This window comes from Micromys minutus (assembly GCF_963924665.1).
Source record: "Micromys minutus genome assembly, chromosome: 21".
Taxonomy (NCBI): Eukaryota; Metazoa; Chordata; class Mammalia; order Rodentia; family Muridae; genus Micromys; species Micromys minutus.
In genome coordinates, this window is record NC_137956.1 from 22,524,536 (window position 1) to 22,551,209 (window position 26,674).

The following is a 26,674-nucleotide window of genomic DNA, read 5'->3' on the forward strand; positions in this document are numbered from 1 at the left end:
CATTTGTGCACTGGAGGCAGCAGAGGTGTGTGTACTCTATATGGCTCCTATATGCAGGCACTCATAGCTTGGTGTTCACTCAGTGATAGCAGGTGTCAGTGAGTGTGAGTCTTCAGAAAACTGTCCTGATACCAATGGACTAGGCATGATGCTGACATCAGATCCCGACATCAGATCCAATCTGCAGTGTGACCTGTGCCAAGATAAGATACTCTCTACAGAGGTACATGCACACCAACATGAGCATGAGGTCTTAGGTTTGTAATACTTCAGCCACTAGACAGTCTGTAATAAAAACAGAGCTGAGGTCTGAATGCCTGGCTTTGTTCTCTAGCACTCATGGGTCCGTTACACGGATTCCTGGGCATCACAGAAAGACAGAGTTTCTCCTACGCCAAGGCCACTTCCCAACTGATTCTGCCAGGCCCATGGTCTTGCTTCCTGACAGCAGGAGACCTTACCTTGTCAGCCTGCAGCTCCAAGGCCCGGGCTCCACTTAGCATAGGTATAAAGAGGAAGGCAAGCCCTCAGGATTTCTCAGTTTGATATTTCAAACAGCTTCTCTTGTAAGGAAGTGAAAAGGCGAGACTGGCCTGTTCTCTTTACAAGCCAAGCTTGTATGTGCTCAAGGGCAGCCAAGTACTGGAGGTTAAGGCAGGCCTGACAATCCCCAGCTGTTGTCTCAGGTCCAGCTGTGTGAGTTAGCTGGGGCACATCACTGAGACTGGGAAACACGAGGCCACCACTGTCCTTTCCTTACATGAGCCACAGGCTCTTGCTTCAGAAACCGAAAACGGGGATACAACATTATTAGTTTACTCTTCTAGTTGGAAAGAGCCAACTGCAACATGGCCCAGGCTGCATTACAAGGTAACTCAGACACTGCCCCTAAATGCTCAGCCTCTCACGGACCCCAAGAAGTCTTATCACAGGCTCCATCCAGTTCAATCTTGCATTATCTGGTGTCTCCTGAATTCACCTGGCTATGGAAATCCCTGACACTTTGTAAGACCCATCTGCTCTGCAGAACTGCCTCTCCTTTAGCTCCTACGGGCAGTTCCTTACAATACTGGAACTCCAGAGTGGAGGCGGGAACAAGGGACCAACAACCTCGGCAACTTCCCAGGAGGTGGGTGGGTGCAGGACATGGGGGATGGAAACAACTGAAACTCACATGCACATATTGGGAGCTCTTGGTCTTTCTAAATCATCATGAAACTGCATCATGAGCCATTCACCAGGTGGCGCTGTAGGATCAGGTAAGGTGGGAGCTGTCCCGTTCTGTCCAATGGTGACAGGAAGTAGAGGAGGACTTATCTCCAGGCAACCCTGACATCCCCTTAAGACTGACATGGTGAGGCAAAATTCATCTCTGGGAACAAAATGCTCTCAACAGTATCCACTGTCATGTGGGAATTCACTCAGTTATTAATGATCTTGACTGATGGGACATGAACAAAACCCTCATCCTGAACCTTCCATCGGTCTCGCACAGGGAGCACTCAGACACCTGTTCTCACTGAGCATAAATCCGGTTAGATTTAGTGTCAGCTCCAAGCATAAAACCATCTTGAAAACGTACTCCCCAAGACAAAGAGCCTAAAGTCAGCGACGGTCTCCTGGAGACCTGGCATGGCTTCTGCCAACCATCTCCGCTGCCAATGTCTACCCCAGCTGCCAGAACCAGAGCAACCGCCAACTGTGGCCTAGAGAAAATGGCAGCCCAGGTGTGTGTATGTATATATGCAGGGAAGTGATTCCTGGCGATTCCAACTGTTTAAGCTAGAAACCTACGGTTTCCCTGAGTTCAAAACCCCCAATCTCTTCATCTGTTCCACTTTTCTCCAACTCTCAGAACACCCCCCTCCGGGCCACCATCTTTCCTCCCTGGAGCCTTCTAACAGTCACAGTCTACTCTCCGAGGGGCTGGTCCTGTCCCATCCTCTTCTCCTTCAGTGACTTGCCATTATGTTTAGAATGAAGCTAAAATTCCTGAGCATAGTCAAAGGAGCCAGGCTAGGATGTAGCTGTGAGCCCCAGCACCCTGGCACAAGCTTGGTGGCCCCTCCCACTGACCCCAAACACGGTTGCTCCGGACACCTCGGTGCCCCATGCAACCCCGTCAAGCACAGATTAGGCTTGTTCATCACTACATGGATGGGGAGGCTTGTTCCCTTGGGGAGCGAGATCAGCGCTGGTTTTTTTTTTTTTTTTTAATTTACCATCTCTCTCCTGTAACAGGCTCTGCCCTATTGGAGACAAAAAAAAGATTTAGGTATGGAACCACTGCTTTCAGTTAGTGGGGTTTATTCATTGAATAAAGAACAAAACCACGTTCATCTCTGTTGTAAAGTCATTGCAAAGCCATGGCCCTTCCCATTTCTTTCTGCAGGAAAGAGTGTCACAGCTCCCTGGACAGCTGTGGGCTCACCTGGCATCAAGGATCGTCCGAGTGAAGTAACGGAGATACTTGAATATGGACATCGAATCTTGCAATTTCAGGATCTCCTCTTCTTTGTATTTAAAAAGTGCCAGGGCAAAACGAAAAATAACCTGTGGGAAAGCCAGGGCAACTGTAACTGAAGATACACCGTGGCTATAGACATGAGGCTAGACTCTGCAGGGTCTCCCTGGGACTGGCTAGAAGAAGTATCCCGAGGGCCCTACCCTTAGGCCGACACCTGAGCTCAAGCGTGACTTCCAGGACTGGACAAGGCCCTTAGGTACCGGAAAACAAATGTTTGTGGTTCCCGACAGTTCAGCCCAAACCAGCAATGTTCCCATGCAGTAAGGTGACTTGTGGAATCCTTTCACATCGGGCTAACCTTTGTATTTAGCAAAAAAAAAAAAAAAAAAAAAAAAAAAAAAAAACCACACACCTAGACATCAGTTTTACATAAGATCAAAACCTGGCCTTTTTTGACTGAAAATGTGAAGCTGCCAACTCCAGAGTCAGGCATAGTCTCGGCTGGTGAACAGGGGTCTGGCCAATTTTCAATATAGTGAAATAATCACTGACTTTTGCTGATTTGTATTTGGGCTACTCTGGGCAAGGCTGGGGGAAATGACCTCCTGGTGATCTCACAAGTCCAGGCAGCTCTGGAACAAGCCTGCTGTAGCCCACACCGAATCCTACTCAGACAGTGGTATGTATAGGTCGAATCGTTCATGGTTCTCTTCACATTCTCACCTACGGCCCGGCAGAACAGTGCTGATGATCCTAGTTGAGAATTCTTTGCATTGATGACAAACTAGACTATAAAAGTGGGAATGCCTTGTGCTGGACACTGACTCTCCCTATGTGGTGATATACACACTCAACTGCAGAAAGCCCTTTTGAGGGGCAATCTGGTGTTACCCCAATGCTACCCACGGACCAACCTTTGATCCTGAAATTCTAGGCTAAATCTATAATGCACCTGCATACATGCAGAGCGATGGAAGTCCCATGAGAGCTGGTGCAGCTTGTTCTGAAGTAGCGAGAGGTTGAAAACAACCAAACTGGCCACTGACAGGGGCTGCCGTGTACGAGGACACTCCAGCAAGTTACAAAACAGGTCCTGTATGTGCTGACACAGAACCAGATCCGAGATGCAGTAAAGTTAAAAGCTACGCTTAAGAAGCATGAAAGACAACATATAAATTGAGGAGACCTTTCCTACTATATATCCTTAGTTACATTTAGTTTTTATTTTTACTTAATTAAAATTATTTATTTGGTGTGTTTATATGCTTGTGTGTAGAGGTCAGAGCAAAACGTGCAGAAGTGGGTTTTCTGCTGCCAACATGTAACTGCAGAGATTAAACTCTCAGAGGCAGAGGCTTGTTGCTCTGTCCCACCAACCACTTGCTTATTATACTTGGTGTGCTGTGCTATGGTGCAGTGCAGTATCGGGTGGCGGGAGGGCAGGGACTGAACCGAGAGGCCTCACATGAGCAAAGCAAGTGCTGGGCCACTAAGCCACTGAGCATCATGCTAGTTTACTGTGACAGATCTCCCTGTGAGCCTCTGTGTCTAGCCTCACACTGAGGGTCTTCATGGATCAGGAGTGAATGCTGCTTCCCAAGGCCTGCAGGGGCCCATCACAGGGAGGTAGATTTGGTCTTGTGGTAACCTCCTAAGTTCCAGGAGAATCAGCCACTCTGTGACTACTGCCACAGTCTACCATGTCTGCCATAGTCTTCCAGTCTGCCACAGTCTCCCATGTATGCCACAGTCTGCCACAATCTGCCACAGTCTGCCATGTATGCCACAGTCTGCCACAGTCTGCCATGTCTGCCAAGCACATGTATCTGCAGAGTCCACTCACCTTTGGTCCCTCATAAAGGAAAGAGTCCCAGATTTTAAAGAGGATGTCGCTGACAACGCTGTCCACAAATACCACCAGAAACCAGTTGAAGGTGATGAGGGTGTAGTCCACTTTGTATTGTTCAAAATGGGTGTGGAGTCGAGGCAGCTTCTCACTCATGAGGTCTCTGAACACCCGCTGGTCCACCTGGAGAGGGAACAAAGGAAAGGCCTGGGGTCTGCCAGGGCACGAAGCAAGGAAACCAGAACAGTGGTGCCACCTGAGAACAGGAAGTGGAGCCCATGGGGACATCCAGCAACACAGCTCTTTTGAATGTCCGTGTGGGGCACATCATAGAGCCAGAGTGCTCTGTGGCCCAGGAGCAGCTGACCTCGAATGCTGCAGGGCCACAGAGTGTGACTCTCCCCAGGGCACGGGGGAAGTGAATAGTCTCCAGCCTGAGCGCAGCTCCTGAGCTCCACATCTCATGTGGAAGCAACTACTGAAAAGAGCTACCGCCCATGAATACAGGCCATGAGCACCGAACAAGAAATACACCATTACCACTCACACCCACGCAATAAACAGGCTTGAAGGGAAGGGTGGTAGAAAGAACACTGGAGTCAGAGGATCCCGGATGGATCTCAGCTCCAGTTGACTAGCTGGGTCTACCCACCTACAAAGATGTTCTCAACAGCTCTGTACTCTTCTGGAGGGTAGGTGGAGAGAGCTGACTTTCCCATTGTGCTGCTGTGAGTGTTAAAGAGACATGTACACAGGGCAGACTAGCCGCAGGTGGCTAGAGCCACTGCATGTTAGGTCAGGCAACCGGTCATTGTTGGGCAGAAGGTTACATAAAGTTTAAGGATGACATGCAGGATGGAAGAGATGAGGGGGCAGATGGACAAATGGATTAGCATGACTGTGGTGAGGATCAGGCTTCCAGGAAGAAGGCTGAGAGGCCACCCCAAGGAGCGTACCCTACTTTGTGTGCGACCCATACAAAATCGTTAACACACACTGTCTCTGTGTGTGTCTCGGTCACCGTCTCTGTCCCTGTCTGCCTGTCTGTCTGTCTGTCTCTGTGTAGGTACCAGAAACAAAATTCAGAACAATGCTCAGGTAGCACAGTGGGACTCAGATGCATTTCTCCCCCCCAGTCTAATCAATTTTATTTGACACATAAAAAGATTAATACCAATGTATAAAACCACCTTCTCTATCCCCAGTCTGCAAACACCAGAGAAGAAAGGAGAAACATTTTAGGCTCTCAGTAGGACGCCCAACTGTCACCAACTGTCCTTCCAGCTGCAACAGGAAGACGACACTGGACGGCCGAGGCCTCTGGCCAAACTGATGAAAACGGAAGTGGGTGCACGGAATTCAAAAATGACTTGAAGGTAACCACCGAAGGGAACTCTCCTTCGTGTGAGTGGGAAGGAAAGGTGCTCACGTCCCACTTCTGAGCCTGCCAAGGAGAGGGCAAAGATGTGGCATCTGAGACCAGAGCACAGGGGTGGACTGGGAAGATGAGAACCAGTGGGTGCCCCAGGGCCCCTTTAGGATGAGACCCTAGCTGGTGATGAGGAGCACAATGCAGGCCCTGGAGGATCAGGCTCTGGTCTGTTCATGCTGACTGGAAATCAACTGGAGAACAGAATGGCAGCATGTAGGTACTGAGGGGCTTATAAGGAGTCTGCCCTGGAGGACACCCAGAATAGTCTGCAAAGCTGTCAATGGTGTGCCGGTTTGTTATGTCAACTTGACATAAGCTGAAGTCATCTGAGAGGAAAGAACCTTGACTGAGAAAATGCCTCCATCAGATCAGGCTGGATCACACAAGCCTGGAGAGCAGTGGTTCTCAACCTTCCTAATGTGACCCTTTAATGCAGCTCCTCATGTTATGGTGACCCCTACCAGAAAATTATGTTCCGTGCTACTTCATAACTGTAACTGTAATGTATAAACTCTTATACGTCAGAATGTAAATATCTGCTTTTATGATGGCCTTGGGTGACCTCTGTGAAAGAATTGTTTGACCCACCTGCAAAGAGGTCAGAACCTACAGGTTGAGAATCACCGCCGTAGAGCTCTTTCTTAGTTAGTGACTAACAGGGGAGGGCCCAACCAATTGTGGGCAGTGCCGTCAGGCTGGTGGTCCTAGGCTCTATAGGAAAGCAGGGTCAACAAGCCATGAAGAGCAAGCCAGTAACTGGCACTCCTCCCTGGCCTCTGCATTAGCTCCTGCCTCCAGGTTCCCACCTTGCTTGAGTTCCTGTCCTGATTTCCTGTGACCAACAGTAATGTAGACGCGTAAGCCTTTCTCCCTCCAGTTTGGTCATGGTGTCCCATCACAGTGACAGTAGCCATAACTAGGACAACCCCAGTTAATTAGGACTACTGGTGGGTACAGTCCTGGAACTCCCAGATTACTAACCCAGCTACAGTCTAATCAAATGCTAACACTAATAGACAGCCCAACACTTCGATAACAGCAGTTATTTGTTGGGAAGTTCTGTTTTTTTTAAAAAATAATTTTTATTAGAATTTTTATTTTTTAAAAGGCAAAGGTTAAAAACTAGCAGGCAAAACCCTCTCTCAAAAACCCAAACACAAATGAGTAAATAAATAGCTAAAACCTGTTTTAGAAACTAATTCTCTACATTATAAATGTACCTTAGGGTCGACAAAAACAACTGATTAAAATGCACATCTGCTTTCTAACAAGAACAAGAGATAAACTCAGAGGTACAAACTGTTGAAATGAGCATCATTTTCTTGAATACTTAAGAAACAAAATTGCACATAAAAGGCGCCTCACCCCTCACCCACGCCTCCCTGCCCCTGACCTCAGGTTAGATGTAAAATCCCGAAAACTATTTTAAAAGCTGTCAGACCATCCCATGGTGCCCAAAGGTTGCCTCACTCCCCTCTTCACGATCCCTTCCCCTGAGAAAGGCCTTCGTGACAGGTCACACACTTGTGGCTCATTTCATCTTTCAGCACCCAAACGACAGAGCCGGCAACACTTAAGTCCCTGGTGATGGGGACCAGGGGTTGCACTGAAGAAACTGGAAAGGAACAGAGATGTACATCGGAGCATGGGACAAGGATCTACTCTATCTAGACGGAGGTCAGCTGCCGCATCTGCAAGGGCAGGGTATCCTGGCTTTGATACATTCTCTTCTCCCAAGTAGGTGGCAGACGGGGTCTCACATGAGGCTGTCCAGGGGTTGGCAGAGGGCTGGGCATGAAGCAGGTTGTCAGGGAATGACGGCCTAGGCCTGTTGTACCCCTCCTTCCCTGGACACTGAAGGACATGGGATAACTGTGTCATTCAGTGCTGTCTGCAGTGCCTGGTGAAGTCCTGGCACACAACACGCACTTCAGGGATGGAAAGATGGGAATCCTGGCTAGCAGTTGGGTCACTGCAACAGCAGGCAGCAGGCTTGGGGCTTCGGGATCTGGCAAAGCCAGCGCTGGCACTCACTTTAGGAGCAGCCTTACACACAGCTCACAGAGACAATGCAGATGAATGTGTTATAGACACCTGAGAGAAGAAACTGGCACCAACCTCAGGGTGAAAAGGTACCTGATGACATGTCACCTAGAGTGTTAGGGACACAGCAATGCTTCGGTTTTTCGATTCCTAAATCCTGAGTCATCTGAGACTTTAAGTTGGAGCCTGAAGGGCTGCTTTCAGAGGCTGTGAGCCCACAAAGCACTGGCCACTGGCTTTTAAAATCCCACCCCACTTCTCATCCCGTTGTCCATGCTCTAGCCTGAAAACTCATGCTGGCAGGGAAGCACTTCACTAATTAGAAACTGAGGAGCCTGCAAAGAGTCCACGGACATGGGTGCAGCGGGCACGGACATGGGTGCAGCGGGCACGGACATGGGTGCAGCGGGCACAGGGACGGGATCTGGCAGCTGTGGGAAGGTCAGAGCTCAGCTTCTCACCACCCTCCGGTGACATGGTGGTAAGAGGGGTGCAGGCTAAGGCATGGGGATCCAAGGGCTGAGTCTAATCCCCAGCTCAGCCCCACAGCAACTGCATCATCTTTTGGTACATGGACCATGGTGTGGAGATGAAGACTTGCAGGAGCCAAGTCTCTCCTTCAGCCATGTGGCTTCTAGAGAGTAACTAGACTTAGGTCATCAAATTTAGTGCAAGTGACTTTACCCAGTGAGCCATCTTGCTGGCTCGAGACAACTAACTGGCTCTGGCTCATTGTCTTCAGCCTTCCTTTTCTCCAGAGCCCAATGCGGGACAGTAAAGCTGCTGGCTGTATGGGGCCAGGCTCACTAAATACCAGTTCCCTTTTCTGGTTGAACAGTAGCTCCTGCAGGTACTAACATTTCTTTGGAACGTGATGGACATCCTATGGTAGTAGAGCTGTGACCCAGATGATACCACCAATTAGTTGGAGGATAAGCAGACAGGCAAGGGTTAATCCAGCTAGGTAATAGTCATCACAGGCAAGGGTGGCAGGAACTGAGGAGCCCCTTATAGCTGCCCTGGGAACACCTGGAGGCAGTGTGGAAGGGAGGGTGTATTTTGGACCTGACCTGAAACTTTGTAGGTGAGCAGGGGATGGTGTCCTAGGAGAGAACTCCCACAAACAGAGAGACTGTCCTGTCACTGGAGAGCGAACTGTATCCAGCAGCTTTATGGGTAAGTAGGTAGAGCAGAAGGCAAGGATAGGCTGAGTAAGGAGGGATGCAAAGTTTGCTGTGAACATGGGAGACAGCTGTGGTACAGCTGTGGTTGAGAGACAGGAAGAGCCCGAGGGCAAGGCAGCCAGGAAACAGAAAAGGGCCAGGACAGCAGAGAAAGCAGGGAACAACACCAGGGCAGCTCCAGGCCCCCAGAGAAGTAAAGGCAAGATACAGCCGAAGGAAGCTGCTCCTGTGGTACCTGTAACAGACTGTTCCCACTCCTTTCTTCCCCAGGATGGAGTCCCACCCAGCCTCCCCAGCAGCCCTACAGGCACATCTCCAGGGGGAGCCTGCATTCTGCAAGGCCTGAGGTAACATGAAGTTTCCCCAGCATCTTTGCTCTGTGACAGACTGCCAGGGAGGGCTGCCTCTCTGTGGTACCCAGTGAGCTGAAGGAGCCGACAGTCCACACAGAGCACAGTCACTGCAGTCATGTATATAAGATGTTCTCCCCCAGCCCCCGGGTTAATTCAGGTCACATGACAACTATGGGTCTAGTGACCAAGACAAAGTGTTTTTAAAAGTACCTGGGATCCTAATAGAGTCTTTGTGTAATAGTCTCGAGGCATGAAGACTTCCACAATGGTAACGAGACACCAGAAAGCATCTTCTTGTTCCAGGTAAAGAAGCGCCACTGCCACCAACCTATGGGCAGACAGGGATTAGGTCAGTGCTGGCTGTTCCTGCTTTCACCAAGACGTTTGCTCAAGCCATTTTCTCTAGTGGCCACTGTGGTTTCTACTCCTCTAGTGAAGAAAGAAGTATTTCCTGGCAAGTGACGTATCCTCTAAAACATGAACAGAAAGGATACATTCCATTGATCCTGTCATTTGGTTTTTGTTCAAAATTGAAATTACTCCCCAGTGATATCACCCCCTGTCATCGATCCATCAGCCTTGCTTTAAAAAAGTGTTTCGCTCTTACATCTTGCTAATGCAGCTAATTCTTTGAGCTCACTGCTTAAAATGTTTTAATTAATCCTGTAATGTCTAAAAAATAAGGTGAATGTGAGAGGGCACGAGGGGGGGGGGGTTTACAAATCTGACTTCACCCACTATCCAGCTGCCTCACTGCAGGGAGGTCGCAGGGTTGCACAGGATCCCGAGAGGCCTTCGGAACCGAGGGACGCACGTGAGGCGGGAGAGGCTCACACATGCCAGCTGCTGTGCTGTTCACAGTGGAAACCTGGCTCCACACGTCGAACACTGTCACAATCAAGAGGCTGTTGGTAACCACTAAGCCCAGTTGGAGTAGCTTTGGAAAGCACAGCTGAGGCTCATTCCTGGGCAAGTTGGCAAGGCCTGTCTCAAAGTTTGGAACAGAGGTGTGTGTGTGTGTGATTGTGTGTGTGCGCGCGCGCGCGTGCACTGGGGATGCAGCTCACTGGTGCAGCACTTGCCTAGAAGTATGCCCCAGGCCTTGGGTCCAATCCTCAACATCACAAATGGGTAGGGGATGCGGCTGACTCAGCGGCATAGTCTGACATTCGTGAGGCCCCAATCGAGGCAAAGTCCCTTCCGCACTTAGCTGAAATCCAAGAACGTCTGCTGTAACTAAAGCTTATCTGCTTGAGTCATGGGGAAAACACCCTTGCTCAGAGTTTGTTCTCTTTTTTTCTTTGATAAAAATGAAAGAAACCAGCAAACCTCAAAAACAAAACAAAACAAACAACCCCCCCCCAAAAAAAACCAAAAAACCAAAACAGAGCCTGAGTAGGGGGCAAGGGGATGACGCTCGCTCAGCTTCCTAAAAGGGATGGGGAGTCAGGAAGGTGACAACTGGGGGACACTTACACAGACAAAAGCCAAATAATCAAAGGTGTAGTTCCCTCCCCCCCAGGACGCCAGGAGTGGGGTGAAACGTCCAGAACAGGCTGTCAAGACTTCATTTAACCTGAGGCTGGAGAGGATAAGCCAATCCAGAAAGAGACAGCTCTCATACTAAATAACTAGGCACTCAGAGGGCAGGGGCATGTGCCGTGTATCCTTAGGGAAATCGCTTCCCTATCCAACTATTACATTCAGGAGCTTTCACAGCAGGGGAGCGGAGTGAGTCAGAGCTCTCAGAACCTAAGGTTCACAGACCTGGTCCCAGGAGGGCACCTGCTCAGTCTAGCTTGTGGTGCCCTGGTCTCCAGGATTTCTGTTTCTAGTGCTGTGGCTTTAAGTAAAACAAGACTGCTTTTTGACTGGTTTTCGTTTTTAAATGTAGACTAAGAGAACTGAAGTTTTTATTTTTTTAAATTTTTTAAAAACCTTCTAAGAGCAGAGAGAACTACCCCATCCTTGATGACAGAGAAGTCATGGTTTTCTAGGTAGAGAGAACAACTCTGCCCTCATTGACAAAGACATCATGGCTTCCTGGTAGCCACTGGGTTTTGTCTGCTTTTTAAGTAAGTGGTAGTCCACCTTTAAACCTTCCCTCTCATAGTTCTCCCATTGCAGACAGACAGCTTACCTGGGAATGGGGTCAGGAGCAAAAAAGCCTCTGAGTAGCCAGACTAAATGCCAGCATTCAAAACTCAAGCACACATGCTTTGCTTATGGGCGATTTTCTCAAGTATACACAAATATTTTATCTTTGCCCCCACGCCTAGAACCCAGGCTAGCCTCGAACTCACAGAGATCCATTGACTTCAGCCTCTCTTGTGCTGGGATTAAGTGACCATACTCAATTTATCTTGCTGACAAGCCTGGATGCTTCCTACCCCTGCCCGGAAAGGAATTCGAACACAGCGACTGCTGTGAGAGCAGAGAGCGAGGGACAAAGCAGGGTAACAGGAGACTCATGGCAAGAAGCTGCTTCCAGCACCCAGAGTGTGGTGCTGAGAGGAAAGGGGTGAGGAGCCGACTCTGGTACTCCCAAAGCCTTGTCCAGGCCCAGCACCCAGGGCTCAGGATGGCAAGTCTGGAACACCAACAAATGGTGAGAGGCCCTAAGTGGTTTTTGTTTATGAAAAATATGCAAGACCTGTAAGAGAGTCTACTCAGTGGCTACAAAGCTAAACAGATTCGAGTGAGGAAGATTTATGGGGAGGAGGGGGTAGATGGAGGTGGTAGGGGGTTGGGAGAGCACTAGGGATGAGAGTGGTTAGGAGGCACATGCATGTGTGAAATTGGTAAGAGAAAATTAACACACACACACACACACACACACACACACACACACACACACGGAAAGAACGTTTAGGTCTTTCAAGGGCTGAGTTTTAATCAGCAGGAAAAAAAACCACAAACATTTCAGGATCCTGTATAAGCAGATGGCACAAGCTTTTGCTCAACTATCAAGCAGAGCAACCAGATTCTTATGATCAAAGCCCAAGAGAAGAGCAAGGAGGAAACAAAAACGAGACTCCGAGATCTTAAGTGAGCTGACTTCTGTGCTGACTAACCCCTTTGCTGGGACTGGCCTAGCTGCACTTGTGCCTCTGAGCCACACCCCAGACCCCTCTGTAGTCCTTACCTGCAGCAGAATCTGCCTGCATTATTCTAGAACTCAGGTACTTCGTCATAAAAACTGTCGTGCGGCTAGCCCTCCTTCCCCCAGGATACAAACTTTTCCTGGCCAGCCGGGAGGAGAGGGAACTGCCAGGTACTGCCTGGTGCCTAGAATTTTTCTAAACCAGACAGGAATAGTCTGACACACACCTGTTTAGGCCTTGGCAGTAGCCGATGTCTGGATTCCTCCAGGAGAAGGCGAGCAGGACATTGCGCAGCTTCTGTATGCCCTCCGACGTGGGGCTGGAGTAATGTTTGTTATTGGGTAAAGTCCGAAGCAGGTCCAGCTCAATCTGCTTGGAGGCCGGGTTCTGTTTCTCTAGAGCCTTCTGGAGTAAGGTCTGGAAGTAGCCCGGCTCCATGCTGTCCTTGAACTTCCTGGTGTGACGGTCGACACACCACTTCCACACCTTGGAGCGGTGCTCATGGGGAATGCCTGCTCGGATCAGGTTTTTCAGCTCTGGAGAGCATACCATCTCCCTGTTCATTGTGCTTGCAAAATAGTTTTCCCACTTGACCCCAGTGGAAACTTCCTGGTTTTCTGTGAGGTACAGAGTCTTGAGGTCCAATGCTCGGACCTTGGCGACCAATTTCTCTTCCTCATCATCATCAGGGACAGTCCTAAACCCGTAGATATCAAACTCGCTGTGGATAAATAACAAGAGGGACAGTAGAAATGGCATAATCTTGGCAAAGGGTGCAGAGAAACAGGACCCTTTCGGATCTGAAAATACACAAGCTTCTCATTTGAACAGAAACTAAAAGGTCAAAGGAGATCGACTCTTAATACTGTACAGAGAAAACTCACTTTTAGACGGGTTAAAATGCTGCACATAAAATTAGGAGGAAACACACACACTATTATCATACAAGACCAATCTAAGTTGGGCACAATGTCGTTCACCTCTGATCTCAGTGTTCAAGAGGCTGAAGGAGGACTGTAAATCTGAGGCAAGTCTGAGTGTAGCTAGAAAGACACTGTCTCCAAAGGAAAAAAAGAAAGAAAACAAAAAAGAAGAAAAAGGAAAAAAGAGACCTCTCTACATGGCTGTGTCTTTATATATCACACTTATACACAGAGCAACTTCATGCTTCAGAAGGTATCATCTTAACTAAAAACAGTATCTTACTATGTTTACCTAGTCTCAAGTGATCCTTCTGCCTCAGCCTTCTAACTAGCTGGGATTGTGGTGTGTGCCTGCAGACCTGTTCAGAAGGCGTCACTTTAAAAGGTGAACGATAAGGAAGATGGTACTAGTAAGATGTTGGGTCTGAACATTAATCAAGGCTTTGGTGGACAGGATATGGCCCCACAGATGTCAACATCCTACCCTGGAAGTCTGTGACCAAATACAGACAGTGGCAGATGATATTAAGGTTACAGAATTAACACAAGGAGACTGCCTGTGTTATCAAGGAACCCGATATCCACATGAACCCTTCAGAGAGGAGAACGGAAGGCTGAAGAACAGATCAGAGGAAGATGACAGAGGGAGAGACAAAAGGCAGGAGAGAAGTGTGTGTGTGTGGTGTGTGTGACTGAGTGGGAGGTGTGAGTGAGTGAGTGAGTGAGTGTGTGTGTGTGTGTGTGTGTGTGTATGTGGATGAGTGTGTGTTCAGGGGTGGTGGGTGCGAGCGTCTCTGAGCATGCACACACTCACATGGATCAGCTGCTGATGCTGTTAAAGATGGAAGAAGCCATGAGCGATGAAATGCAGGTGGTCTCTAGAGGCTGGGAAACAGGGTCTCACTCTGTCTGCCAGGAACTGTGTCTACCAACGTTTTCAATTGTGGACATGAACTGTTCTCCAGAAGATCCAGAAAGCAGTCTGGGTCTTGAGTAAACTGAGTTTTCAGTTCAATAAGACTTTACATTGCCTTCTGACCTATGAACTCTGACAGCAAGCTTGGTTTAGTCACGGCAGTATCAGAATCTGGCACACTTCTGATGCAATGAATATGTGAAAGTCTTAAGAACTTTGGAAATCTAGTAGAATTGAAGACATGTGATTACTTCGCCTCAGGAATCTCGATTCTCTTCTACATCCTGGAGAAACTCTTGCCTGGGTACGCAGAACATTACCATGGTGTCTGTAACTAAGGAAACTGGAAAGGTCCTAGGTGCTTCTCATGAGAGGAAGCAATAATGCCACGGTGGTCTGTTTAACTAATGGAGTTCTGCAAAGCAGTAAAGAATGCATAACTTCCTAGATGCACACGGGAAGACTGTAACACTTCGGAACAGCTCCCAGAGGTCACCAACGACTACCAACAAAGCAACCATACAGGATGTGCAGGCAGCACTCTTGAACTTGAGACTCTGGCTGCCTGGGTTGGGGTTGTATTCATGTGCCATAGGGTGTGTTGCCCAGAATACGCTATACCATTTCCTAACTTACAATGCAATTCTGCATGTGAACCACTTACTGGTTCCTGCATCCAGAACATCTCTCAGAATAAGTGTTCTGCAAACAATGGTGCTGGTCATACTCTGAAACTACATTTCTGTCATTTGACAAGCACAGTCAATGCTGGCAGGTAGGATCTGTCAGCCCAGGGAGGAGCCCAAACATGCCAAAGGCCTTTGAGGCTGGAGCAAAGGCAGAGAGGAGACTGCAAAGAGCAAGGCCCAGAGACAGTACTATATCTGAGTGACAAATAGAAGAGGATACACCAGGTGAACCTGAAGATTTCTTCTAGCCCTGACACTGAGATTGTATTGAGAAAATATTGTATAAGCCTTTAATACAAGATTCATTCTAGGTTTTTATGACCCCCTCCTGCAAAAAAAAAAAAAAAAAAAAAAAAAAAAAAAAAAAAAGAAAAAAAGAAAAAGAAATGCAGTTCTACACGTGTATGTCCAAGTGCATCTTGTCTCAGATGGAGTGGTCTTAAGCCACCCAATCAGGTTCCAGAATCTGCCCTCCCACACAAAGAAAAGCCAGCTTCTCTCTATGGCCTGTTTGCTTTCAGTTCCCCCACAGAGAGGATGCATCTGTGTCACAAAAGGGCTCCTTCCAATTCTTTGGAAGACTGGCTCCTGTATTGGAGGTGAGGCTACTTTGACATGGACTTGGAACCAATAGGCCTAGACTGATTCCAGTTCCATCACTTGATTTCTGTGGGAGAATGACAGTATCTGCTCTTCTGGCCTGACAGCACTTGCCATGGGCGTCAGAGAAGTGTTAGATGCCCTATGAATGTCTACTGCTGTAGAAAGGGAACGGACTACCCCAACAGACTCAAGCATATTTACCTGACCAGATGAGGCTTAACAAATGCTTGCTCCGGCTGTTCTTGGCTCTCAACCTGCAGAGCATCCTCCAACAACTGGGCTATGACATCCCTGGCAGGCCCCTGTTCTTCTGAGCAAACTGGTGTCTTCATTTCTTGGAGCAGTATCAAGTATTTACTTTCAACCTGGCAGAGCTTGGCTTCCAGGCTAGAGTACTGCAGAGAACGTAAGGTGTTACCTCTGCCCAGAGACAAATACTGGAAAAATAAGCCTTAGGTATCATAGGCAAGCAATAAGCCCAGGCCAGCATGCTCAAGACTAGAAAGTGAGCCTGCTGCAAACTATAACACAGGCAAAAAGTCAATTCAGGCCACAAACCCTTCCAGGGTTAAAAAAGCCTGCTAGGGCTCCCCATTTTTTCTAAGCACAGGAAGGGTACTGATAAGCACAGAAACCACCCTTTAGCATGGTTAGAATGAGCAATAGCAACTGGGTCATGAGCCAATGACCGATGTCAGGCCTACCTCTACTTGGTTACATGGACCATGAATGAACTACCCCATGCATACCAACTTTGTTAGGTCATAATGTCCAGGCAGGATTAGTTATCATCTGCTATCTGATCAGAAAAATCAACTTTACCCTGGCAAATATGCAGGAATAAGATTTTAGAAATGTGCCCGGAAGGCTGTTCAAAAATAGTGCATGCACGAAACTCTGGACATGTGCCAGGCATTTATAACTCACAAGCTGGAACGCTTGTGACCCCTTATCCTTCCCAAAGCCCTCTGCAGCCATAATCTTAAATGGACCCTGCTGGATGGACAGGAGTGGTAATATTCTCACCACTCCTGTCTCACACGTGTGAACCTGAATGTCAGCAGTATAAACAATAGGCAACTTTAACCTGGAGTAGCCCTATGATTGCACTTTGCTTTAATTCTGAAATCAGCACTAAAAATGCACGACAAAGGCCACGTGTGAGTGAGGGCCACGTGTGAGAGCATTTCTTTGTCATCAACAGAGAAAGTGGACTATACATTCTTTACATGTACTGATATCAGTAACCATGTTTCTCCCATCATGGTGGCTGTGTAGGTCTTAAAGCACACGTGCTTAAACATGGCTTCCACCCTCCCTTCTAGCGGTAAGACATGCCAGTCTTGGCTTACCTTCGCCATGAGATCCCTCTCTCTCCTTTCTGCATTTCTTCGGAGAGCTGAGAGTTCCAAAATTTCCTTGTTTAGAAATTTATTTTGGCTTTTGTACCCTTGCAGACTATCCTGTTGGGAAATAGTTTTTTTTTTGTTTTTTAAAAAATCAATTCACGTGGGTTGCATGTTGGCTAATTATCCTATGTAATTAGCATCTTTGAGATGCAAGCCCTAAAACAAGTGGAAGATGTTAGTAGGAGCTTTCTGATGAATCTCTTTGGCCATTTGTGGTAGCAGAAGGTGGGAGAACATTTACTTAGCGGTGGTGCTTCTTCTCGGCGGACCGCAGAAGAGGATGCACTTTCCAACTGCAGCCACACTGATGAGTTGGTGATGAGAAAAAGCAGTCATTTAGTATCCTTTTAAACCAGAGAGGCTGACCGTATTCTATATAGGTTCTTATGTTTGCTTACGCAGTTCTATTTTTAAAAGGCTATAAAAATATACAAAAGCCCTTAACTAAGAAAGGCATGTAAAGATGAATTCTACGATCTGTGGTCCATCAGACACTCTGGAGAACACACTCTTCACTTCAGACTAGAGAAGCTGAAGGAGGACACGAGGCACGGGGTGGAGCTCAGTGGTAAAGTATCTGACTATCAGACACAGGCCCTGGGTCCAGTCCCCAGCACCACCTCCCACATTACCAAGAACACAGTCTGCCCTTCACTGGATTGGCCGTCTGTTTACTTCTGCAGCATTTATTTTGTATTCAGAGAATAGAAAGTTGGAAACAAAGGTTTTTGGTCTTTCTTCCTCCCTTTCTTTCTTCCTTCTGTTATGTAAAGATCTATTATGTAACTCACCACGTGGACGAGTCTGGCCTTGAACTTGAGATCTGGCTAGCCTCAGCCTCCTGTGGTTGCAAATGTTGCCCTGCTCTACTTGAAGGAAGGTGTAACTGAGTAGGGAAGAGTTTTCATAAGTTTACAGACTCCTTTAGATCTTTGTGATAAGTCAAGGAGGCTTATAGATAAAGATGAATTAGAACCATCTTTAAGGCTGTAGTTAGGAGCTGGAAAGATGGCTCGGTGGTTAGAGCACTGACTGCTCTTCCAGAGGTCCTGAGTTTAATTCTCAGCAACCACATGGTGGCTCACAACCATCTGTGATGTGATTGATGCCCTATTCTGGTGTGTCTGAAGACAGCTACAGTGTGCTCACATAAATATTAAATAATTAATTTTTAAAAAAGGCTGTGGTTGGAAGACTCCTTAAAAATTCCATCTTTTGTAATCATGTCCTCTCTCTGGCCCTGATCATTTCTACATATTTCTCCAGACACTCCCCAGCCTTCAGCCTGAACTTCCTTGAGGACGTAGTCCGTCCTGATAAGACGCAGAGGAACTAGAAAGGTTTCCCTGGTACCCCTGACTTGCTGGCACTTGTGGTGCATATGCCATAGGTCATAAATACTCTGGGCAAGGCGCCTGAGCTTAACTTCACGTAGAGCTCCTGAGTCCCAGGAGCCATTCTTGTCATTATTTCCCAGACAGCCCTGGGTCAGGGACGCTATGCATCCATTAAATGCTGAGCCAAGAAGTCAGCTTATGAGTTCTGAGGCCCAGGCTGAGTACTTGAGTCTCCCCACCTGTACCCCAACTCCTGCACTGGACCAACTCAGCCTCAGAAACTCAAGTTGTAAAAATGTCAGACCCAAAAGAAGACTAGAACATTTTTTTTCTGGTCCAAATCATGGTTTTCCTCCTCTCTCCTGAAATATTAAAAATACTGTGTTTGGAAACAAGGAACAAATGCATCATTGTAAGGCAGGCCAGTTAAAGGAAGGGTGGCTGGAGAGAAACTAAATATACTGAACAGTGAAGGAAAGATTAAGACAACAGTAGCTAGCTCTGAACTAGCTGTGTGGATTTGTCTTTAGTGTAAAATTTGTGCCCCAGTCTAAGTAAATTCTAACCATTTGCTCTAAGTACACTTTCTGAGAATGCGGATCTAACCATTAACATCTGGCAGTGAAGACTCCACAGGGTCCCAGGCCCACAGGGACCTATCAGGGAGGGGAAGCACTGTGTCACAGATGACCTCAGGTCTCTGAGAGCTCACTGTGTAAGGCTGGCTGAGCTCCGTGCAAGCTGTCTACACTCTTCCATACCCTCTTTCTTCACAACAGCAGCTTCTCACCTTGTGGGAGGAGAGGTCTCACGACAGTAACAGGCCCAGGCAGAGCAATGCCAAAACCATGAGGTCTTGACATAGGCAGGTCTTGACATTACCCCTGCCCACTAGGAACATACCTGGTAACTACCCGCCACTTAGGACATGCCCCTGACTAAGTTTCACTGTGTAGACTTTGGAGACACAGCTTTAAAGGTTGAGGAATGTAGCTTCAGAATTACCCCAGCTACCCAAGGAAACAGGAGATGGCTCACTTGTATGAGGTAAGTCAGCAGCCACATGGCCCATTCTCACACCCTGGCTCGGCTCCCTCGGAAAACGGGCACCACACACTTCTTTCCTGCCCAAACCAAAAACTGCTATCTGGGAAGGGTGCCGCTACTCCAGACAGAACAGTTGATGCTGAGTATATAAACTAAACTGCCTTCTACAGGCAACACTAAGACCTCCTGTAAAAAGAAAGGTGAAATAAACACAAAAAACAAGCAACCAAGCACGTTAACTCACACCCGGGAATCTCAGCACTCTGGACACTGAAACAAAGAATTACCTTGAGTCTGAGGCCAACCTGGGCTCCAGTGATTTTTTTTTTTGGGGGGGTGGTCAGCATGAGCTATCACACGAAACTTTGTCTCAAAACAAAAATAAATAAAATAAAGGCTGTTTTATAGTAGACAGAAATATGAAATAGTAAGAGGTGTCCCCTGTGAGCTGTGCAGAGGGCTTAGGCGGTAAAGAGCACTCTATAACCCTGATGAAGGGGGTGTGGAGACAGGAGGATCTCTGGGGTTTCCAGGCCAACTAGTAAGCTCTGGGTTAAGACTTTGTCTCCAAGAATAATGTGGAGCGGTATGAGGGAAGAGTATCAATACCTAGCCTCTACATACATGAGTAAACCTGAGCGTGTGCAGCCGCACATACATGTGAGCCCATGCACACACTACATACATACAAAAATAAAATAGTCTGTGCTGGTTTTGTGTTGTCATTAAAGCAGATCCCCCACACATCCCAGTCCTGCAGCCACTGTTTCAGTGATCACAACTGCTGGTGAGTGAAAGGTGGAAGCCATGAAGTGGAGGCTCTATAATGACCTCAACGGTAACACACCCGGACCCTTCAAGGATAAACTCCACTCGGAACTCGGACACCTAGAGCTGATAGCTGCATGGGAATACCAGGGTCTGCTGGAGTCAGCTGGGCTCTACCTAACGTCCTGAAGATGCCTGTCTCCATAAAACATCTCTGGTAGAGAGTCTCAGGAGCTGCTGACGGTAAAGACGTGCTGGTCTTCTCTACAGCCTTCCTCACAGCAGCCCACATGGTTCAGGTTCAGCTCTCTGCTCTGGACCAGCAGGATGCTCTACAGGCATGAGAGGCAGGCTGCCCTGCTTCCCACAGGGAGCGTGCTCCTCCTCCTCCTATCACTCCAGGTCCTTTCTCTTCAGGAGTCAGCCTCTCAACCCTGGGCTTCCTGAGAGAGAGGGGGCACTGGGAAGACAGCTCTGTCCTTTCCTGTAAGTGCAGGACTTCTCATGTTGGGCAGTGACTGAGTGAGCAGGCTCCTATTCCGGAGTGCCTGGAGCTGGGTCCACCTTCCCAGCTGGTCCTAGTCTGACTACGGGGACGATATTCTTACTCAGGCCTGTGGGAGGCTGTACTAGTTAGTCTGTGTTTGTATTTTTGTACACAGAGGGGAAACTGACAACTTCTTTGGCATAATGAAGTCTTGAGGGTGTTTCAGCTATTCCTAAACCAGGAACAGGAATAGCTGAAGATGTCCCAGACAACAATGGCAATGGCAGCAGTGCTTTTGAGGCAGTTCTTGAAAATGCCTGAGATCTGACCATACAACCTCTTTCTGCACCCCGCCACCGCACCCCGCCACCGCTCTGCTCTGACCAGACTAGCTCCTGACAACCAGACCTCTAGGGGTCAATGCGGATGGAGCCGAGTTTGCAATGTCTATCTAGAAAGCCAGCCCACACCCTGCCCTTACTTTTAGCCTGTCCAGCTCCAGCTGGTCCCTGCTGGCTGGGGTGGCCAAAGGAGAGCTGGGCCCCACGGTGGGCGAAGACACGCTTCCCTCACATTCGCTGAGCTTGATGATGACCTCGTCCTTGGCCTGGATGGTCTCCATCAGCATCCCCAGCCGCTCGTTGAGCTCTCCCACTTTGCTCTTCAGCGTCCTCACTTCCTGCTGGAGACTTTCCTTCTCCAGGCCAAACCTCTCCAGCTGGCCGCTGAGGCCCAGGATCTGCTCGTCCTTGTGGTGGAGGAGCTCCAGTGTGTCCCTTGGGACCCCCTGGCTTATTTGGTGGCTCGTAAAGTACTTGTCATATTGTGATGACCGGACTGTCTGCTGGAGCAGCCGAATGAGCTCCTAGGAGCCAAGAAGATAATGAAGTAAAGGGTAAGAAAGCTGGGGTGTGGGGGAGAAAAAAATAACAGAAATCATAACAGTGTTATATAAGTAATCACTGGAATTTGAGGAAACGCAGAAAGAAGCCCCACTGGAAACATTTTAATATTGAGCTTCCTCTTGAAAGATTTCAAAAATAGAGAGGAAAAAAATGTACTCCACAAATACAGCCTGAAGAGAACAATAATAGGAAACAGGAAATAATGGATGTGCACGCTGTAATTAGCAATGGTTCCTGGCACATGCTTATCAGCGCTAAGGGATCTATGAAGTACTGCATGGTGGCACATGCCTGTGATTCCAGTGTGGGCCGGGGGATCGACTGCCCCATGCCAGCCTAGATGACACAGTGAGATGCTGTCCCAAAAATAAATGAATAAATAGAAGGGTGTGCATGGATGCGTGTGTGCGTGTGTGTCTAGGAAGCTGACTCAGCAGTTAAGAGTACACACTGCTCTTGCAGAGGTTCCGAGTTTGGCTTCCAGAGCCCACATTAGGAGGCTCACTGAATCTGACACTGGTTTCTGGCCTCCATGGATGCCTGCATTTACATACTCATACATATAATTAAAAATAAAATAAAAGGAGGGAGGGATTCAGGCTCTAAAGTTCACTGAGCTGTTCAGCAATTAGGCAGAAGAAATTCTTACCAGCTTAGAAAAATGCTATTGTCTGACAGGATGTGGAAACTTGAGGGAATTCAGGGCTGAGGGACTGACTGGGCGTGGGTGTAGAGAGGAGCACCTTGTAGCCTGCCCGTGGTCTAGGGTCTTTGTCTAAACACGGGCATAGCTCAGGGCACAGGATGGTAGCCTCAGCAGTACGGGCTTTAGGAAAGGGCTCCTGGGTAACAAGAGCTTTACCCCTAGGTCTTTGAGCCACTGAGAATACACAGAAATCACGAGACGGTTACCTTCTGACTGGATAGGTCCTTCTTGAGTTGCTCCAGCTCCTCCTGCTGGCTTTGAATCTGCAGCTGCATTTCGGGAACTGGCTTAGTGAGACATCCGCTGCTCCCAGACGATGCTCCTTCCATCAAAGGATCGCTGCTGCTGTGGCGGTTTTTGTATGACCCAATTATGTCTTTCAAGGGGCGCTTTCCTTTGTAAGGGTTCCGTCCAAATTCAAAGGGGAATCCTGAACTAGTGACTCCTATATTTAAAAAAAAGGTTTTTTGGAGCAAGTCAAACCTTCTGGTATTTTTACAAATCATCTTCTGGGGGTTGTGGACTCATCAACAAGAAGATATGTCTCTGCGCCCTGCTTCATTGTAGAGAATGCCAATAGGTCTAAAGCCAGCAGACACTCCTTGCCGGACCACTCTCTACAGAAGACCACAGTATGAGCACTGTGAAGAAAACTGAGGTGCACCAGGCAATCCCTGGCTTCTTAAGTGTGACTTTCCATAATAAATGATCCAAGTAATTGTTAGCAAGGATAGCTTCAAATGCACACTCAAAAATACAAGCTCGAGATGCAGAAGTACTATGGCTGTTTGATTATTTAAGACTAGGACAGACAAAGGCATCCAGCAGTGCTGTGAGAAGCACACAGCAGCCCCCTGGGGCCGGGCAGACTCTGGACGACAGGTGAGCAGCAGCTGGCACCGGTGGCCCTGGATGCCTGGTGTGCTGGCTTCATGACACTCACAGAGGCACATGCTTCTGACTTGGGGCCTTGTTTGTATCTAGCATGTCTCCAAAAGGCCCATGTGACTTAAGCCAGCAGCTTGCTGGATCTAATGAAAACTAGGAGCTTAACGAGAAGTCTTCAAGACAGTAGTGCCCCAGGCTGCCTTCTTTCTTTTGCTTTCTGGTCACAGGTTCCCACAGTGATGCACCTCTATACGCAAAGCGATGGGTTCAGTTGGTCACAGGCTAAAATCTCTACAAATGTGAACCAAAATAAATCTTCTCTCTCCTTAAGATAGTGTCCCTCACTCAGGTACTTGATACAGTAATAGGAATCTGATTAATCCAACCAGTTCTCTATAATCTATGATACCGTGTTTTCTTTTTGAGTACATCTCTCATTTCTGTAACTAAAGATGGCGTGTGTGTGTGTGTGTGTGCGTGTGCGTGTGCGTGTGCGTGTGTGTGTGTGTGCGCGCGCGCGTGTGTTTCTGAGACAGAGTCTTGATATACAGCCTAGACTCCTCTGAAACATGCAGTCCACCTGCTTTGACCTCCCTGGCCCTAAACTATAGGTGTATGACACACTGGCTGGCTTAGTAAGTACAAAGTTTCTTCAGTCAGCATCTCTGTGATGCAGAGGCATGAGAGGTGTAAATCTCCTGGAAGAAGTTTGCAGACACCAAGCTACACGGGACATTTATTCCTTGCAGCACTTTACAAACCTTTATGAATTATTGCCCCTACCCCCTACCCTGATCTCCCCCCCCCCCCCATAACACAAGGCCCTACCACTTCATGTTTCCAAGGACTTAGCCAGACAATGTCTCCTACATCCATGGAGTAACAAATGCAGCACAGACAGCAACAGGGCACAGGTGCAACAGTGCACAGGTGCATACACATCTGAGCAACAGGGTGCAGGTGCAACAGTGCACAGGTGCAATAGTGCACAGGTGCAATAGTGCACAGGTGCATATACACCTGGGCAAGAAGGCATAGGTGCAACAGTACACAGGTCCATACACACCTGGGCAAGAGGGCACAGGTGCAACAGTACACAGGTCCATACACACGTGAGCAACAGGGTGCAGGTGAAACAGTGCACAGGTACATACACACCTGGGCAAGAGGGCGCAGGTGCAACAAGGCATGGGCACATACACACCTTTACTCCCCTCAGGCATTGGCTTTTTCCTGTCTTCCTGTACGAGGGACTCCTCTAGGTCCTTAGGAGGTGGGTCTAGAAGTTCCCATTCTTCATTTGTGTAAAACACGGTCCTGCGACTCTCACTGTTCCCTCTCCCAGGGCGAAATGATGACATTGAATTTCTATTTAAAAACAAGAGAGGGCAAAGCAAAACACAGCTGTATTTAGGACTGGTAAAATGAAGATTTGATAGTACCAAATGTTGGTGAGAATACAGACAATGAGAAAACACACATTGGCAGTATGAGTATACGCTGATATTCGTATCTCAGAAAGCAGCAATGCAAAGTTAAATTGAAGAATTTCTTAAAAACCAAAGAATCCCCAAAAACTTATTTAAAAAAATCACACACTGTGATTAACCAGACCCGAAGTCTATGCATCTCAGTGGACTTCTGTACAGCTAGATGAGCTATTCTGAAGCCGGGGAGCTTCACATTGGGCTTTATACTTTCACCAGTGAATATATTCTTATGAGAACTGCCCTTGTCAACATGCCAGCATTTCGTAAGAGACACCAGAACACAGACTGCATTACCCATGTTCACCACTCCTTACACCGATGGTCGCCTGACTGTCAGCAAGAATGTAAAGAGATTCAAGTGGGGAAATGGCATTGTCAGAACCAGTTATATATAGAATGAAATAAGCTTGAACCTTACTACACACCACACATACAAATGAACTCAAGATATACCATAGAGCAGGTTACTGTGGCATAATCCTGTGATCCCAGCCTTTAGGAAGCCGGAGCAGAAGGATCCTAAGTTCCAGGTCAGCCTGGGCTGTACAGTGAAGTCTTATTTCAAAACAGAAACAAAACATGCCCTACTGAAACACAAACTTGTAGAAAACACAGGAGAAAGTGCTTTTTACATTAACTTAGACTTTCTTCCCTTTTTGTATGTATGTGTGCACACATGCATGTGCAGGCCAAAGGTCAACTTTAGGTGTCTGCCTCAATCCCTTCCCAGCTGATTTTTTGAGACAGGGTTCCTCTCTGAACCAGGCTCACCACCCACTTTGCTAGGCTGGGCAATGAACTGCAGAGATCAGCCTCTCTCCAGATCCCCAATGACAGACACACATCTAGCTTTTCACACGGGAGCCTGGGGCCCAGACTCAAGTCAAGTTTATTCCCTCACTGAGCTATCTCCACAATCCCCACGTTAGACACTTTCTGAAGAGAACTCGAAAAGACAGTCTGTAAGACAAAAATAAGAAGAATTGAATTTATTAAAACTTTTCTCTTTTGGAAAATATTTACAAAATATATACCTGACAAAAGGCTCATAATCAGAATATTTAAGAATGCTTAAAGCCCAATAAGATAAATGAACAACTCAATTTGAAAAGTGATCAAGAGATGAGAAAAATAAATTTAGAAAAAAAGAACAATAAAAGAAAAACACATAGTTTCCCAACTTGTAAAGTTGGACTTATGATTTTCTTTTAAAAAAATTTTTTTTAAATGTTTCCAAAGCAATTCACATTCGCTGCAAATCATGCTCTGAAGCTTGATTTTTCCTGGGCTACTGCTGCGCAGAAAGACACAGGGCTGGGAGTAACTTCCGGCGAGCCACGCCATACCAAGGGTGAACTGAACAGGTCCTCTACGGAGCACGTGAAGCTCAGACATAACTTTTGTGGGGTTAGGTATATAAAATGCATGTTTGTCTTTTTGTATTTTCAATTTACTTTTGGGTTTACTACAACATAATCCTACCATGTAAGCCATTCTAAGCTGAAAGGCGGCTGTCTAGGAATGCTTAGTAAGATAACATCAAGGTTGAAGAGGTGGCTCAGTGAATAAGGTCACCTGCTGCTCTTGCAGAAGACCCAGCACACACATGACAACTTGACACCATTTATAACTTAGTTGCAGAGCATCCAACTGCTTCTGGCCTCCCATAGGCACTAGCCATCCATGTGGTACACTGAAATACATATACTAGTTAAAAAATGAATCACACCCCCAACAGCTAAGATTAAAAACAACAGTGATTCCCAGTGTTTGGGAGGACGTGGAGCAACTGGAACTCGCCAGGAAGTGTTGGTGGGAGTGTGAACAGGAGCAGTCACTCTGAAGACTTATGCCAAGTAAATGATGAAATGACTGGCTATAGGCCACAAGAGCTCATCCACTTTAATCTTATCAAAGCACAGCCGTAGTTAAAGAAAGCGGCTTGGAGGCTGCCTGAGGCCAGGGACCAAGGGAGGGCTCGTGAGGGAATATATATACACATTCTCTCTCCCTTCCATCCCATCAGACAGGGTCTTGCTATATAGCTCTTGCTGGCCCAGAACTACAGACCAAGCTG

At 47.5% G+C, this 26,674-nt stretch overlaps 1 protein-coding gene across 2 annotated transcripts in view; it reads right to left on the reverse strand.

Annotated features, from left to right (window-relative positions):
• The window catches only part of TBC1D2B (TBC1 domain family member 2B), a 65,937-nt gene that overhangs the window by 3,218 nt on the left and 36,045 nt on the right, over positions 1-26,674 (reverse strand). For both annotated transcript variants that reach the window (XM_080934632.1, XM_080934633.1), the window contains exons 4-12: positions 24,312-24,475; positions 22,426-22,664; positions 21,090-21,473; positions 16,913-17,023; positions 15,762-15,955; positions 12,656-13,150; positions 9,536-9,653; positions 4,311-4,496; positions 2,432-2,553 (exon numbers count right to left, since the gene is read on the reverse strand). In XM_080934632.1, coding sequence (XP_080790758.1) covers positions 2,432-2,553; positions 4,311-4,496; positions 9,536-9,653; positions 12,656-13,150; positions 15,762-15,955; positions 16,913-17,023; positions 21,090-21,473; positions 22,426-22,664; positions 24,312-24,475 — 2,013 coding nt within the window. The remainder of the gene's footprint in view (positions 1-2,431; positions 2,554-4,310; positions 4,497-9,535; positions 9,654-12,655; positions 13,151-15,761; positions 15,956-16,912; positions 17,024-21,089; positions 21,474-22,425; positions 22,665-24,311; positions 24,476-26,674) is intronic.